This window comes from Alternaria atra (genome assembly GCF_907166805.1).
Source record: "Alternaria atra isolate CS162 genome assembly, contig: 25, whole genome shotgun sequence".
Taxonomy (NCBI): Eukaryota; Fungi; Ascomycota; class Dothideomycetes; order Pleosporales; family Pleosporaceae; genus Alternaria; species Alternaria atra.
In genome coordinates, this window is record NW_025091323.1 from 2,636,496 (window position 1) to 2,651,622 (window position 15,127).

Consider the following 15,127-nt stretch of genomic DNA (forward strand, 5'->3'; position numbering starts at 1 on the left):
CACCTTGTCCCTTCTCTTTCTTTACCCCACTCTGATCTCCCACTCCTACCCACCAATCTTGCAACCTTGCTCCAAAATCACGGCCGTCGCCTTCTTTCCACCAACACTGGTCGTCAATCATCATAATGGAGGCATACCCAAAGCCCCGCCACCAATACATCTACAATCCCCGCTACGGCCAACGCGGCCTCCTCACCTATGCCGGCCAAGCCGCGAATGGCGCCGCACCCACCGGCGTCATAGGAGGCGGCTATGGCTACGGTGGGGTTGGAGGCGTCGGCGTTGGTATGGGTGTAGGATATGGGGTGGGCGCCTACCAACCTGCGGTATACAACGCCCGTCCTTTGTACCTTCAAACCTACGCCATCAACTACTATCCCCAGAACTACTATGCCACCAACTATTCTTACCCTTCATACAGTGGTGGCTATGGCTACTACAATTACAACTTGTATGGCTCGATGTACCCACTGGCTAACTTTTATTACCCCTACCAGAGGACCTACTACAACACGGTACCTAGCTATGGCTACACGGCGCACGTTTACCCACCCGGACGTTCTACAACTACTACTACCTACCATGTGACGAACGCTCAGGCTCAGAACCACTCAACGCCCGTCACACAAACGGTCAGGGAGACGAGACCAGCATACGTCCACGGTCATGCACAGCAAGGCCCCACACGCGAAGATATCCAGATGGAGAACCGAAGGATTGCGACAGAGCGCGGCGCGTACGATCCCCGAAAGATCAGACCGGCCGATGCACGCGACGACGACCCTTTCTGGTGCCGTGAAGTCAACGGCGAATGGCACCTCAGGTCCTACTACCAGATCGAGAATGAGTGTCATCCTGGTCGGTGGATGATGGATGCGGATGTAGGCTTTCTCGTCTTCCACCGCGCATGACCGAAGCGTTTTCGATCAGTTAGCGACGCTCTCAGCAGTGACAAGAGCGGATTGACGAAGGGGGTGACACAGAGTGATTCGAAACACGGCAGCGACCACGGCGGTGAGAGAATTGGACAATGAGATCTACTGCTTTCATGGTCTTTTCCATGTATATACAGGCTGACGATTGAATGGTGAGCAACATATCACGGCATTGGCGCTGGGATTATGCAGGACAGGCGTTGTTGCAGGTGTTTCTTTGGCGATTTGCGAAAGCGGCGACGGAGCTACGACTGCATGATAGACCACAGTGCCATAACATTTTGCTCAGATGTCTTGCATTAACTCCTCTACATCTCCATTCCACTGGTATTGCTTCCTGATTATGTGTACACACCGTATAGACTCAAAGCCGCTCGCGGATGTCCCCGTTCCCGAATCCCTCAATTCACATCTTCTCGCCCTGGATTGTCGCAACAACCTTCCTAGTATGCTTCGAGTCCCTAAACTCAAGGTACCAGATGCCTTGCCATGTACCCGTGTTCAACCTTCCATTTGTAATTGGAATCGTAACGCTCGCGCCGATCAACGCAGACTTGACATGCGCAGGCATATCGTCACTGCCCTCTGCATCATGTCGGTACAGTCCTTGTCCCTTCTTGTCCTCCGGCACAATGCGATCCAGCGCTGTGCTCATATCCGCGCGCACATCCGAATCGTAGTTTTCATTCAGAGACAACGCGCATGATGTGTGTTGAACGAAGAGGTTGAGTAGGCCGGTCTTGTAGTTCTTAATCTCGGGGACTTCTTTAAGAATGTGGTCGGTTATGAGGTAGGAACCGCGCGATCGGCTGGGCAGGGTGATGGACTTCTGTGACCTGGGTATTATTAGCAAAGACCCTACGTCTTGGGAAAATGGGGTAGCGTAGACATACCAAGACATGATTGGTAGTGAAGTGCAGATGTTTGGACTTGTGCAGACTACGCTTTTACGCGGTTGTGGTGTCGGTACAAGGTAGTTTGCAAGACTATTGTAAGGTGCCCAGAATATGCTGACGAAAAGTCCTGGGAATAGGGCGATCACGAAGATGAAGACGATTAGGAAAGTTGTAAGATGCGAGGTTGTAGAGTGTGGTTGCGGCATTGGGTTGAGCTAAAGTTTGGAGAGTTCAATGTCGCCGAATTATGTGGGGTGCGGTGACGTCAGAGGGTATTGTTTTGGTGGGGTCGAGGTGTTGATCTGGTGTGAACGGTGCGTGATATGTTCGTTTTTTAATTTCACTGATACGAACTATCATGACATGTTGTCCCTCTATATGCTCTCTGATGCGGTAGCAATAAGCAGGGGTGTGCTACTATGTGCCAAATCGACAGATGAGGCTAAGTGAGACATGGTCAAGATCCTCCAGCTTAGCTCAGCCTTCGCTCTCCACTAATTCCCTTACGTCTTTCAGCAAGTTAATAATAATCTGAGTATCCGTTGTTCTTACGAGAGCCCATGCTCGAACATATGATAGATGTTTGCAAACAGTGGTCGACGTGCAAAGCTATCTACAAGTCAAAAATGGGCTATGTGGTATGGCCTTTCAGTTCATATTCTATATATGGCCGAAGTCGCTAACAAAATGAGCAGGAACAGAGCAAGAAAGGATACATCTGAATTAGACTTTACAAGCACTAGACGTCACTTCAGGGACTTACGAGGGCTTTCACCACGTCAATATGTCTTATGGGATATGACCTGTCCGGTCTGCAAACCGCGAATCCATATGTCGCATCTCATTATCGATTCCATCGATCTCTCCCTTCTCAACTCGAATTGCACATTCTGCAACATCATTCTCCGATGTCATACTCGTTTCTTTGGGGAAGATCACAGGGCATACTGTAAAATCGTTTCCGGAGAAAAGCTCAGTGTAATACTATGTTTCCGAAAAAACGAATACACTTGTTTGAGAGACCATGTTCAGCTGTATTCTACAGGTGAGTGTTTGGCCGACACTTTTAATGGGTACGAGATTGACACCCCAAGAATCTCACAACCCTGCAAATCCTTTCCGCCTTTCTAAGGACCTGCCTATCAATCCAATTTCCACCGAGGTTTTTGCTACAGCGAGACACTGGATCGAAGTTTGTACGACGACACATGGACGTTGCCAAGCTCGGGACAAAACCTTCGCTCCCTCGCGCTTGGTGGAAGTAAGGGATGACGAGGGAAACCATATTCGTCTTTGCTCGCCAAAACAACCAGTACGCTTTGCTGCGCTAAGTTATTGCTGGGGCTCTACGACCCAACCTTCAACAACTATGGGTAATGTCTCAGCACGGTACACTGAGTTGGACTCATCGATGCTTCCACAGACACTCCACGACGCCGTTGCTGCCACGCGAGGTCTTGGCCTGAAGTATCTATGGGTAGACTCACTTTGTATTCTTCAAGATGATCCAGACGATTGGTCTCGAGAAGCTTCCAACATGGCGAATATCTATTCAGGCGCACATGTTGTTTTGGCCGCAACGTTTCCCGAAGATTGCACCCAAGGATTTTTACATGCAAGACCGACACCGCTTGCTATTAGATTTGGGGAAACTGGAAAATCGCGGGCTGAAGTACATGCGACCTATAACAGAACGCACGATTGTTGGGATCACAGCCATCGTAATGATCTTGCGATCTTCAAGCGAGCCTGGTGTATGCAAGAGCGATTTCTAGCTCGTCGCATTCTCTACTTCATGCAGGACGAAATCCACTTTCAGTGCCAAGAAGTGAGGCTCTGTGAATGTGATTCTTCTCACAAATCCTACGTTGATCCGGTCAAGGCTGAAGATATCATAGGAAACTATGATCCCTACACCTTAGCAGCCACCGAATGTTTTATGCTCTTACAAGCCAAAGAACCCTTGGAATCTTCTTTCCCGATGAGCTTTGGCCTTTTGTGGGCTGGTGTTGTACAAGAGTACAGCCAATTAAATCTCACATATCATGAAGACGTACTACCAGCACTCTCGGGTATTGCACATGAGATTTCACAGCACCATCCCGGAAGATACCTTGCAGGCCTTTGGCAACGGGATCTTGCGATCCAACTTGCCTGGCAACCCGTTATATCTTCTAGCGATGGTAAGGAATGCTCAGTAGAGCGCACCAGGAATCCGGGCCCGTCTTTCTCATGGATCTCTTGGCCCGGATTTGTTTATTTCTGGATTGATCTAGACTCCAACATGGAACTGGTACCAATATGCGCATTTGAATCGTCAGATATTCAGCTGGCCACGGACGACCCTTTCGGCCGGGTGTTAGCAGATTCCTGCATCTGCATCCAAGGATATGCTGCAGACATACTTCAAGCTGGATTGGATATCAATGACGATGACCTAGACAACGGCTCAGCTTATTCGCAACTTTCGGGGGCAAATGGAAGCTCACTGATGATACTGGGATTGTATAAGTGTGCGTACAAGGATGATGAAAATGGCCGTCTAGGATCAGCATTAGTCACAGGTCTTCTTCTACAACCCAGAGACAATGTATCAGAGTACGTCAGGGTCGGTGTGATCAACGAGGTGCCTGCTGCTCAGTTCTACGCAGTGGCACGTGAAGGGAGTTTCACAATCGTCTAGCAATAGTGCTCACCGCTGCAGCATCGTCCAACTCACGTCACGAGGGCCAGACTCTAGTGTCATGACGAAAGCTGAATGTAATTAACAAGAGGTAATTCTTTACGTACTACACAAACTTATATTAAAGAAATTCAGAATAAATTAATAGCTTTATCTGCTACATAACCTCACCTTACTTTATCTGTTGCTTAAAACTTTTGTTGTAGGGTGCAATACTTAAGTAACGAAAACATCTTAATCATAGTTTTCGCGACAACACTAAAGCTAGATCTTTGGCTATCCACCGTAGTCTCTCGTCAGAGGAGCGAAGCGGAGCTCAACCCCAGCGTCTGCTCGAATTCGAGACGCACATCTCTTGTGTTTATAGAATTCTAGGAAGACGGCAACACTAAAACGACAGTAGACGATATTTTGTAAATGTCTCGATTGCATTGCATATGTACACCAGCTCCAAATATCTCGTGATTGCAACAGTTTATCGCTGCGCGAGCGGCTCGTCCGTAACTTTCTGTGTCTCGTTGACCTCTGCCGCATCGCCTTTAGGTCCAAGCGGGTATGAAAGCTCGTGTTCGGGGGTGGCTTCGAGAAGTGCTCGGTGTTTCTCGTGTGCCTACAATATCGTTAGCACTCATTTACCTATGGTCCACCCGAATACCGAAAGACCCAAGCACATATATTTCCAAAGAAGACTTACGAATGGTAGTCCGCAGTACGTGCACCAGCAGATCTGGGGCTTATCCACGTTGATGAAGATCCTGGGGTGTCCGAGAGGTCCACCGCCTCCGTCGCAAGATACCGTGCGGTCATGCGTCCAGCGAACGGGTTGCTTGTGGATGAGCTCGATGGCGGCATACGGTCGAGGCTAAACGAGTGTGTGTCAGCCGATGCTCTTTCGTTGTACTCCGCCGACTTTTCCCCTCTGTCATTCTTCCCCGCTCGCCTTCGACTCCCTGGTTTCACAAGACATACCTGATCCTCAATAATGCTCTGCTCGAACCTTGGCCCGCTCATCGCAACTTCCCTCGGATTCTGACTCCGCGACCAGATACCCTTGTAGTTCGGCGCCTGTGTAACCCTCATCTTCTCGGCCTCCTCTGGAGACTCCTGCAAGACCTTGTCGAAAGCGCCCTCAGAAGAGGTAGGGACCGCATTGGTCTCGGAGACGTTTGGCTTTGCATCGCGCTTGACGGGGTCGTTGGCGGGGACCTGGTTGCTGGTGGTCGCGGTAGAGGTGTAGCGGACGAAGGAGCGGGAGGTGGCCGCTGCGCTACGGGAGCGCAGGGCACGAAGAGTGGTTGGGAGCATATCCGGCGAGGTGTTGGTGCAGACGGGCTGCGCAATTGCTTGGAAAAGATAACCGTTTGGATGATGAAGTTGAGCTTCCGAGGGTTCACGCTAGATACTTACATAAGCGACTGGTGTTATTGGCCAAATCTATCCGTGCTCCCTTCACTCTCAACCCCCAATGAACATATACCTTGATTAACGTATCCGAGAAGCCGCTCACGAATAAGGCTTTAAGGAGCATATTTTCAGTGTATCAATTACGCACAAGGCTCAAAGCTGCAAAGACTTGGTCAACGCGTTTCATTTGAAATTCAGGATAACAGATAGTCGGACAGGACTTCTTCTTGTATTTCAACACGCACAGTATCAAGTATTTCGATAGTCTCAAGGCTTATCCCAGGCCACCACGAAGGAGATTGCATACTGCATCATAAGGACAAATGTTGGTCGATGGGCTTGTAAAATTTTGGTAAGCACTGATTGCTAGTGACTTTAGCACGGCCGGCCACACTACACAGCGAAACTACGAGTCGCCAGACTACAAAGAGAAAGACGTACTGCTTACAGAGTAAGAAGATTGAGCCAAGAACGAAATATGAAGCAGAAACGCTAGAGATTTAGCATTCTTCAAGCACTATTTCTCATAGCGCGATTTGGTCTTTGGTGGACTAAGCGGTATGAACCGCTATACCTGTACAACAGAATAGAGCGCCCACGGGTGTAGAGACATTCCCAGAAATGACGCCCACACGCTGGTATGATAGCCGAGTCGGAGATCGGCTCTCCGCTAAGCCCGGACCCTTACCCAACCTCGAACTCCAACACATTAGAACCGGTATCACACCAAATCCAAATCCCAAATATATACAGTACTTTCCAACATGGTCGGCTCGATACCAAACGACATCTTCCAGTTCTCCACTTACTCAGCCCTCAACGCCGGCTTCAACCAAGGTCAACCACGGACCGCAGACCTGACTTCCCATGGCACTGATGGCATTGGTGTCTATGAGGATGGAAGTCTTATGATTCTGAAAGACCGACAAGCATACGCACTCACCAAAGATGGCAAAGCAAAACCAGCGCCCATGAACGCACGTCTCCCTCTCGCGTTAGTTACAGTCTACCAACCAAGTTTCCGCCTGAAGATTCCGTCGATTTCATTGGAAGCCTTCGACGAGCTCGTCTCGTCCAATGATGTGGGTCCAGCCAAAGGTGTCAACACTCTCATGCCCTTTAAGATCGCCGGTCATTTCGATTCAATAGAGTTTGAAGATGGGCCCAGCAGGAGCGCAATCGATGGCACGATATTTGGTTATGTGGTACCAGCTTGGATGAAGGCTATTAGTGGACCGCGGATTCATGCACATTTCTTGGATGCCAGTGAAGAGGTTGGAGGGAAGATCACGGATTTTATGATGGCCGAGGAAGCTGTGTTGAGTTTTGCCAAATGTGGAAGGTTTCACCTGGGTTTCCCACAGGGTGAAGAGTGGGAGGAAATAAAGTTGTAAATGGAGAAGTGTGAGATGGTGCGGGTGTACAATGAAGCATTGGTCATGACGCCTTATTAGCATCTCATATTCACTCGAATGCACAAACGATTACCAGGCACTCCTATATCTACACCTCCCCATCCATGACATCGTTCTTCTTCTCCATCTTCTGCACTTTCTCCGTCATCTCTGCCTCTCTCTCTCTCTCTCTCTCTCAATCTCTGACCTGGCCCAGGTCAAGCTTCCGTTGAAGATCCCTCTCAACGTAAGTCTCCATTTTAGTAAGCATAGAGCGAAGATGATAAGGAACAGTAGCGTACTCAGAGACCGAAATGTAGAGCTGTCATGGAGAAGCCCAACTCCAGCCACGCACTAGTCAGGGTGATGGAAGGAAAGACCCAACTCGAATTAGTCTCCGCCTGTATGCGCATCCACCATGTGCCTAGAGCACGACATCGAGTTGACCTGATGCGATTACAGAAGCTAATTCTTCACCTTTTCCATTTATTTTGACCAGCTTAGAGCGCATGCGCGCAAACAACCATGCAGTGCCAGCACCTAAACATTGGAAAGTTTACATACACTTTCTAACGTGCCAACATATTGGATTGCGCACCAATATCTCTACGCGCGCTCATACAAAGATCAGGATGGATCGCCTTATAGGAATATAGCAGCGGGTTGCGAGTACCTTCCTAGCACTTTGAACAAGATACGAGCTTCCGAGTCTCTAGCGCCTCTCATCACGGGAGCTTATCAGTGTTTAACAGGGTATATCAAGCCCAAGAAAATTTCGACCGTGCGTGGGTTGGAGATTGGTAGGTGAACTGGGCTTCAAGATCATACCAAGCCTGCTCGCTTAACTTGGCACGAATGGTCTCATCGCTGCACCGCATCACGACATGCGTTCTTTACCACTCTGAACGCTATGGGAGGGGCACCTACCCACTTTTGATAGCCTCATTTTCGGCAGAATGTATCTTTTGACAAGCAAGGCACGAATGGCGAATATTGCATTAGTGCCGAATGTCTAAGGCAAAGTATATAAGGCCAGCATGTGGTAAATTGCGAGTATTAGGATGGTACGTCGCTTGATTTACAACATGACGTCCGAACAGGAGATTGGCAATGTGGATGGAAACATCCCCAAGCGTGTCTCCAGATTCACACGATGGTATAGAAGCCCATTGTTCAATGTCATCGTTGTTGGTATGATCAGCTTTACACAACCTGGTATCTGGAACGCACTCAACAGTATGACCTCAATTACCCTTTTATCATCTTGGTTCCGTCTAACTATTATAGATGTTGGTGCAGGTGGCCAGCAAGAGCCATACCTGGTCAATGGTGCCAATTCCCTAACATTCGGTATAATGGTCTTCGGCTGCTCTTTCTTCGCCATACTCGCCAACAAGTTCGGCTTGAAGAACGTGCTTTTCTTGGGAACGCTCGGGTATGCGCCCTACTCTGCTTCTCTATACGGTACGCAAGAAAAAAACGTGGGAACAATAAAGGGTATGCTAATATCGTAGTGAACAACCGGTACGGGGTGGAATGGTTCGTGTTGTTTGGTGGCGCGACATGCGGTATCGCAGCATCCGCACTCTGGGCTTCTGAAGGTGCGATTGCACTAGGTTACGCCGACGTACATAACCGAGGAAAGTTTACTGGCATCTGGCTTGGTCTGCGAGAACTTGGTCAGCTCATCGGTTCCTCGATTCAGCTTTCCCTCAACTACAAGAGCGGACAACGTGGAAAAGTTGGGTACACGACCTACATTGTTTTGATCGCACTTCAATGCCTCGGCCTTCCGCTGGCCCTCCTTGTGTCACCACCTCACAAAGTTTATCATCGCGATGGCCGCATAGTTCCGGATCCGACGAAGAACAAGGCTGTCATGAAGGAAGTACAAAGATGGTGGGATTTACTTCGTGATAGGCGTTTCTTCTTGCTCATACCGGTAATGATCGGATTCAACTGGAACAACACGTATCAGGGCATATACCTTACCAAGTACTTCTCAGTCCGTGCGAGGACATTAGGATCCTTGACTTCTGGGGTCGCAGCGACAGTCGCCAATATATTTTGGGGCTGGCTCTACGATACGAAGTTCGTAAGTCGTCCAACGCTCGCGAAGGTCACATGGGGAATTTTTTCGTTGCTTATGCTGGGTTTGTTCGGCTGGCAAGTCGCCAACGAGAAAATGTACGCCGGCTCAAAGGTGACACTTGACTGGGATCTACCAGGTTTTGGACGTGGGTTCGCTGTCAACGTACTCTTTCGGTAAGTTCGCCTGCATCGTGGACGCAACAAAAACTGATCATGTACAGCTTTATGAATGAGTCCCATTACATGTTCGTCTATTGAATCCTAGGAGCTTTTTTCGACGATATTGAGACTCTTACTCTCGCGGTCGGCCTATTGCGTTCATTCGAGTCGGTTGGATCTTGTCTCGCTTTTGGCATTGGTGCTGCCAAGATCGAGCCTATGGCAAACCTCATCGTTGCCTTCGTTATGTTTACCATCACAATCCCATCGACGTTCGCAGCCACATTCCTTGTTCCTGAGAGGCCCATCGATGAACGCATGAGCGACCATGGGCCTGCGAAGACGGCGGATGATCGGCTTGCTGATGAAGCGGTGAGCGATGTGGCAAGGAAGGACAACGCGTAGCATTATGGTTGGGAGATTAAAATGATGTTAGTTGGAATGAACTAAGTCCACTGGGTCATCGTTTGAAACTTGTATATGGAAGACTTCGGTCAATTCGTAGTGTCGCAGTGTCCGTCGGCAGTACTCCACTGGAACAACCGTACGACGCAATCCCGATCGAAGAATAATCGAGAGTAGTTACATCAGGTGGCTGGCGATATGAGGGTGAGTGTTGCGCGAATCGGTCGCTTTGCGATCTGGAATTGAGGTATCGTCTCTTCCACAACAAGCTCAGTATAATTGTCATGCATTCCATGGATTGGATGCTCGTTATTTACGGCTCAGCTTCCAAGCCAAGCAACCAAATTCCCAAAAGCGCACGATGCTATGTTGATAACTTTCTTATTTGTGATGTTGGAACTATCGATTTGGCTGATAGCTAGCGTGTTATCTGCGGCGAAGCGTCCGGAGCTGTCCGAAAGGGGAAAGCCTCCGCCTCATTTGTGGCGCTGGCAGCTCCAGCTGTACTACGACAACACAGCTTCGCTCTCGACAGTCGTCTTACACACTTCTCTCACTTTGTCTCAAGCTTCATCGATATTACACGAAACCTCAAAGATGACAAGGAACCATCCCAGCCTCCGCAAGGCAACTTCGAACGCTGACCTGTACGCGGATCCGTCACCGCCCCGCCCGCTACGACACTCGCACTCGACAACACTTGGCCGCGCTCATACGACTACGTCGCTACCGCATCGACAACGGCTAGATCGAACCGCGGAAAGAGGATGGAGGAGTCAAGTCGTTTCCGACTATCGTAACCGTCACAGCATCGCCGCGACGTATCCCAACCTCATCGATGTTGCCGACGAAGACTATCCGGCGCCGTCGACATACCAAAACCCGCCACCTGTACCACCCAAGATACCAGAGGTCCCAGTTGAACAAGTCGAGAAGGAGATCGAGATGCCGAAGCCGATGCCTTCCCATTGCTGGATTCCTGTTCCCGCTCGATCGAAGGAGGATCCGGCACGCTACACGAAGCCCTTCACCGACTACATGACGCGTAACCCTACCATCTTCCACGCCGTCGACGCTGTCGCCCAGGATCTTGAGAAAGACGGATACAAGAAACTGTCAGAGCGCGATTCGTGGGAGCTGAAGGCTGGAGGCAAATACTATGTCGAGCGAAACGGAAGTTCGCTCATCGCCTTTGCTATCGGTGACAACTACGCGTCCGGAAACGGAGCTGCCATTCTGGCTGGACATATCGACGCCCTTACAGCGAAGCTGAAGCCCATATCCAAGCTCCGCAACAAGTCGGGCTATGTACAGCTTGGTGTCGCGCCTTATGCCGGTGCATTGAGCGACACCTGGTGGGACCGCGATCTTGGTATTGGCGGAAGAGTGCTCGTCAAGGAAAACGGGAAGATTGTCACCAAGCTTGTCAAGCTTGACTGGCCGATCGCAAGGATTCCGACGCTGGCTCCCCACTTTGGTGCTGCCGCGAATGGCCCCTTCAACAAGGAAACGCAGATGGTGCCTATCATGGGTCTGGATAACAGCGATATGGGCAGTTCATCAAACAACGAGGAGGGAGACTCGAAAGCCAGTGTACTGGGTGGAGAGGGCGCCTTTACGGCTACCCAGCCTGAGAGGCTTGTAAAGGTCATCTCGAGCGAACTCGGCATCACTGACTGTACGTGTCATTACTGTTAGACAGTCCGGTAGAACGCTAACATGTAATAGATTCATCCATCGTTAACTGGGAGCTCGAGCTCTTCGACACACAGCCCGCACAAACCGGTGGGCTCGACCGCGAGTTCATCTTCGCCGGTCGAATCGATGATAAGCTCTGCTCTTGGGCTGCGATCCAAGCTCTCCTCAACTCCAGCGCATCCCTCTCTACTTCCTCCCAGATCCGCATGGTCGCCGTCTTCGACGACGAAGAAGTCGGGTCGCTACTCCGACAAGGTGCTCACGGCAACTTCCTTCCTAGCGTCATGGAGCGCATCGTTGAGGAATTCGCTTCCAACGGAAAGACAAGCAGCGCCTTGAGCAGGACATATGCAAACTCTTTCCTCGTCTCCAGCGATGTGATTCACGCTGTGAACCCCAACTTCCTCAACGCGTACCTTGAAAACCACTCTCCGCGTCTCAATGTCGGTCCCGCTATCTCTGCGGATTCAAACGCACACATGACGACTGATGCTGTGTCTACTGCTATCCTGCAACGCTGCGTAGACCGCGATATCGGCGTGCGCAAGGCCGATCCCAAACTCCAGGTCTTCCAGATTCGAAACGATAGCAGGAGTGGAGGCACAGTAGGTCCGATGCTGAGCTCTGCGACGGGTATCAGGGCAGTAGACTGCGGAATTCCGCAGTTGAGTATGCATTCCATCAGGGCGACGACGGGAAGTTTGGATCCTGGCCTGGGTGTGTTTACTTTCCAGAGTTTCTTAGAGAACTTCGAGTCTGTCGATAAGGAGTTTAGGGAATAGGGTGTAGCTTGAGTTTGATAGCATTTTATGGTCCATCAGTTTTCACGTTCCGCAATGCAAAGTAACCCTTAAATTCCCTCAACGTTAACTAGATCAAAACATCATTCATTGCACAGACTACGAATCGAAATAGTAAAGTACTCCGCGGGCTTTACCATAGCGCCGGAAATCCGATAACTCCACCTTGATGCCGCCAAAATCAATCCGTGCAACGCCGCTAGGCGACCATAATTCGCCTTTCTGAAAGCGACCTCAGCTACCACTATAGCACGTAAGAACAAGCCGGGGGACCTCGAAGCAGGTAAAATACACCTATTGACCATTGGGTCGTGTCGGCATGTCTTCGTCCTCGTCATCGTCTGGGTGACCAAGCAGATCCTTGACGTTTTTCATCTCGTAGTGCTTCTTGCGCAGTTCCTCAAACTTGCGATGCTTCTCCCTCTCTTCCTGCGAGGCATTGGGCAGGAGCTCGCCGTGGTAGCCTTCGTCGGTATCCATACCTTCTTCGACCATAACTCTCTTCTCGCTCTCAGGTGTTTGAGAGTGTCGCGCCTGTAGCTCTGGCTGTCCTAGATCGAACTCGGGTATGTCATCAATCTTAGGCTTCCGTTTTGGCTTATCCAGCTCGTCGACCTTGAGCTCCTCCGCGTTCAGCATCTCGACCTCCTCTTCATCCTCTGCGGGATCGTACTGCTTGGCGTATGGTGTCTTGGGCTCATCGATCTTCATGGTGCTGTCGCGGTTCTGCTCGTTTAGGTAAAGGTTGGCCTCGTCCCACTTGAGCTGTGGACTAGTCTCATCCGCGGGATCAACGCCCGATTGACGCCGTGAACCCATGCCACGCGGGTTTGACGAGGATCTCCGGTGGGCGCCAGCATTGCGCAGTGTGTTTTCCAGTACGATGTCCTTCTCTGACTTTTCGCGACCTAGCTGCGGTCGCTCGGCTATTGGGCTTACGGCTGGCGGGAGCTCGCTAGTAGGGGAAGTTTGTGAGTCGGAGCGGTATGAGCCAGAATTCTTGAGGATACCTGGCTTCGTTAACGATGTGTACACTAGATAGCGGGGTATGGTATGATCCCACCCTTAGGTCGCTCAGGATGCGAACTCGGCGAATGCATTTGAGGTGATTGCGCAGTCATCTTGATGATATTGGAGGGGTATTGCGACGGTTGGTAGTCGTGTGTGGGAAGGCAGAGAGGGAGGCGAGCAAGCTTTGTATGGTGGTGGGCGACAGGTGAGGCGACGGCGTTAGTTTAGGACGGCTAGGAAAGCAATGCGCGTGGTGGGGTGCGTTGTCCTGTGAACGGACGGAAATATGACGTAGACGGCAGGTACCATTTGCACCCCGCACGAGTTCTGATTCACATGCAGGTGCGGCCTATGATCCCCTTCATTATAGAGAGGCTGCCGCGGCTATTTAAACACCTTGGTATTCCCATATTATGTTCGCGCGTTGTAGTTTGCGATGTATCCAGATGCAAGTTTTCGGAGAAGCGCGTATCAGGAGACGAGATCTAACATCATAACACGTCTCCAAGTACAAAGTATAATTGTGATTCCATTGATTTCTTTGTTCTGCTTCAGAGAGCGAGCGGCTCCTTCGGCACCTAGCGTCTACGAAAGATGTCCGTTAAGCGATGGATGGATGCATGGATGGATGCATGGTCTGCCAATCTCGGCCAAGATTCTCTCCAGCGTTGTCTATTGTTAGACAGCTTCCTCAAAACGCAAGGCGCTAAGACACTGCTCGTGCCAGAAAACATATGAAGCCGTGAGACATGAGGTGATGGAATACACGGTGAAACCACACTGGAAGTCAGTGCCCAACCTTGGCAGCGATTGCCATGAACCAATTCACCGCTTGCAAACAAATAGTACTGTTGGATGGTCAATTAGCGGAGCCTCCAAAGATACCTCATCAATGCGTGGCACAATAGTGGGCTTCAGACTTTGCCTTAGAGCTTCAAGCTCAACCAAGAAATCGCGAAGACGCGACAGTGTACATCTGGCTGAGACTCAGACTACCAGAAGTGGTCCAGAGGACCTAGTCATCCCAAGCCGCGACGCGAAAAAAATCATAGCAGCACACATACAATAAGAGACTGAGACAGCTCGCAGTCTCAACGCGTCGCGCGCGTGACAAAATAATGTCCCTGCTTTCAGGTCATCACCGCATCATGGAAGCCGCCGAAGCGGCCCTCGTGATGATGGTTTTAGAAGAGGATGGCTCGTTCTGGGCCAGTTATCCGAGTTGCCAGCTGAGTAGGATGTGTCGAGCTGGCAAATGATACGAGTCAAAGGCCGGTGTTGAAGAAGAGAAGAGGAAGGGCGCGCAGGCGAAGAAGAGATTATCGAGCTCGGTAGATGACTAAGCCACATCCTTGCCGCGGAAGGCGCGCGCCTGAGCTGCAAGTGCCAACCTCTCAAACGTTTTCTCAGAACGCACCACTATCCGCCATTGCACACGATACCTCCCACCACGCTCGACACTCACACACGCTCCGCCTTCGCCACATCTTTCCGCAGTATCATACCGACACCACGTGACAGACTTGCCTCCCGTAGCACACAACCATCACCGCAAACTAGACCCCGCATATCTTTCGACGCACATTGGCCGCTAGCCCGCCAGCTCCTCTGCTGCTTGTTCGCTCATTACTCCCACCAAGCCTTGGATACT

The 15,127-nt window shown here is 50.4% G+C and overlaps 8 protein-coding genes across 8 annotated transcripts; 5 read left to right on the forward strand and 3 right to left on the reverse strand.

Annotated features, from left to right (window-relative positions):
• Positions 1–125: 125 nt before the first annotated feature.
• ALTATR162_LOCUS5918 (uncharacterized protein) lies at positions 126–911 on the forward strand (the record flags this gene model as incomplete). Its single annotated transcript, XM_043313538.1, has 1 exon — positions 126–911. The coding sequence occupies one exon, from the start codon at positions 126–128 to the stop codon at positions 909–911; it is 786 nt and encodes a 261-aa protein (XP_043169473.1).
• A 430-nt stretch (positions 912–1,341) lies between these two features.
• Positions 1,342–2,037, reverse strand: ALTATR162_LOCUS5919 (uncharacterized protein; the record flags this gene model as incomplete). The annotated part of the gene is made up of 2 exons (XM_043313539.1): positions 1,342–1,771; positions 1,829–2,037. The coding sequence occupies 2 exons, from the start codon at positions 2,035–2,037 to the stop codon at positions 1,342–1,344; spliced, it is 639 nt and encodes a 212-aa protein (XP_043169474.1).
• Positions 2,038–3,200: 1,163 nt separating this feature from the next.
• On the forward strand, positions 3,201–4,514 carry ALTATR162_LOCUS5920 (uncharacterized protein; the record flags this gene model as incomplete). The annotated part of the gene is made up of 1 exon (XM_043313540.1): positions 3,201–4,514. One exon carries the CDS (start codon positions 3,201–3,203, stop codon positions 4,512–4,514), a length of 1,314 nt encoding a protein of 437 aa, XP_043169475.1.
• Positions 4,515–4,989: 475 nt separating this feature from the next.
• Positions 4,990–5,819, reverse strand: ALTATR162_LOCUS5921 (uncharacterized protein; the record flags this gene model as incomplete). Its single annotated transcript, XM_043313541.1, has 3 exons — positions 4,990–5,124; positions 5,209–5,376; positions 5,484–5,819. 3 exons carry the CDS (start codon positions 5,817–5,819, stop codon positions 4,990–4,992), a joined length of 639 nt encoding a protein of 212 aa, XP_043169476.1.
• An 863-nt stretch (positions 5,820–6,682) lies between these two features.
• On the forward strand, positions 6,683–7,312 carry ALTATR162_LOCUS5922 (uncharacterized protein; the record flags this gene model as incomplete). Its single annotated transcript, XM_043313542.1, has 1 exon — positions 6,683–7,312. The coding sequence occupies one exon, from the start codon at positions 6,683–6,685 to the stop codon at positions 7,310–7,312; it is 630 nt and encodes a 209-aa protein (XP_043169477.1).
• A 1,085-nt stretch (positions 7,313–8,397) lies between these two features.
• On the forward strand, positions 8,398–9,967 carry ALTATR162_LOCUS5923 (uncharacterized protein; the record flags this gene model as incomplete). Its single annotated transcript, XM_043313543.1, has 4 exons — positions 8,398–8,548; positions 8,600–8,776; positions 8,827–9,549; positions 9,669–9,967. The coding sequence occupies 4 exons, from the start codon at positions 8,398–8,400 to the stop codon at positions 9,965–9,967; spliced, it is 1,350 nt and encodes a 449-aa protein (XP_043169478.1).
• Positions 9,968–10,564: 597 nt separating this feature from the next.
• Positions 10,565–12,447, forward strand: ALTATR162_LOCUS5924 (uncharacterized protein; the record flags this gene model as incomplete). Its single annotated transcript, XM_043313544.1, has 2 exons — positions 10,565–11,645; positions 11,696–12,447. 2 exons carry the CDS (start codon positions 10,565–10,567, stop codon positions 12,445–12,447), a joined length of 1,833 nt encoding a protein of 610 aa, XP_043169479.1.
• A 312-nt stretch (positions 12,448–12,759) lies between these two features.
• ALTATR162_LOCUS5925 (uncharacterized protein) lies at positions 12,760–13,586 on the reverse strand (the record flags this gene model as incomplete). Its single annotated transcript, XM_043313545.1, has 2 exons — positions 12,760–13,475; positions 13,529–13,586. 2 exons carry the CDS (start codon positions 13,584–13,586, stop codon positions 12,760–12,762), a joined length of 774 nt encoding a protein of 257 aa, XP_043169480.1.
• Positions 13,587–15,127: the final 1,541 nt, after the last annotated feature.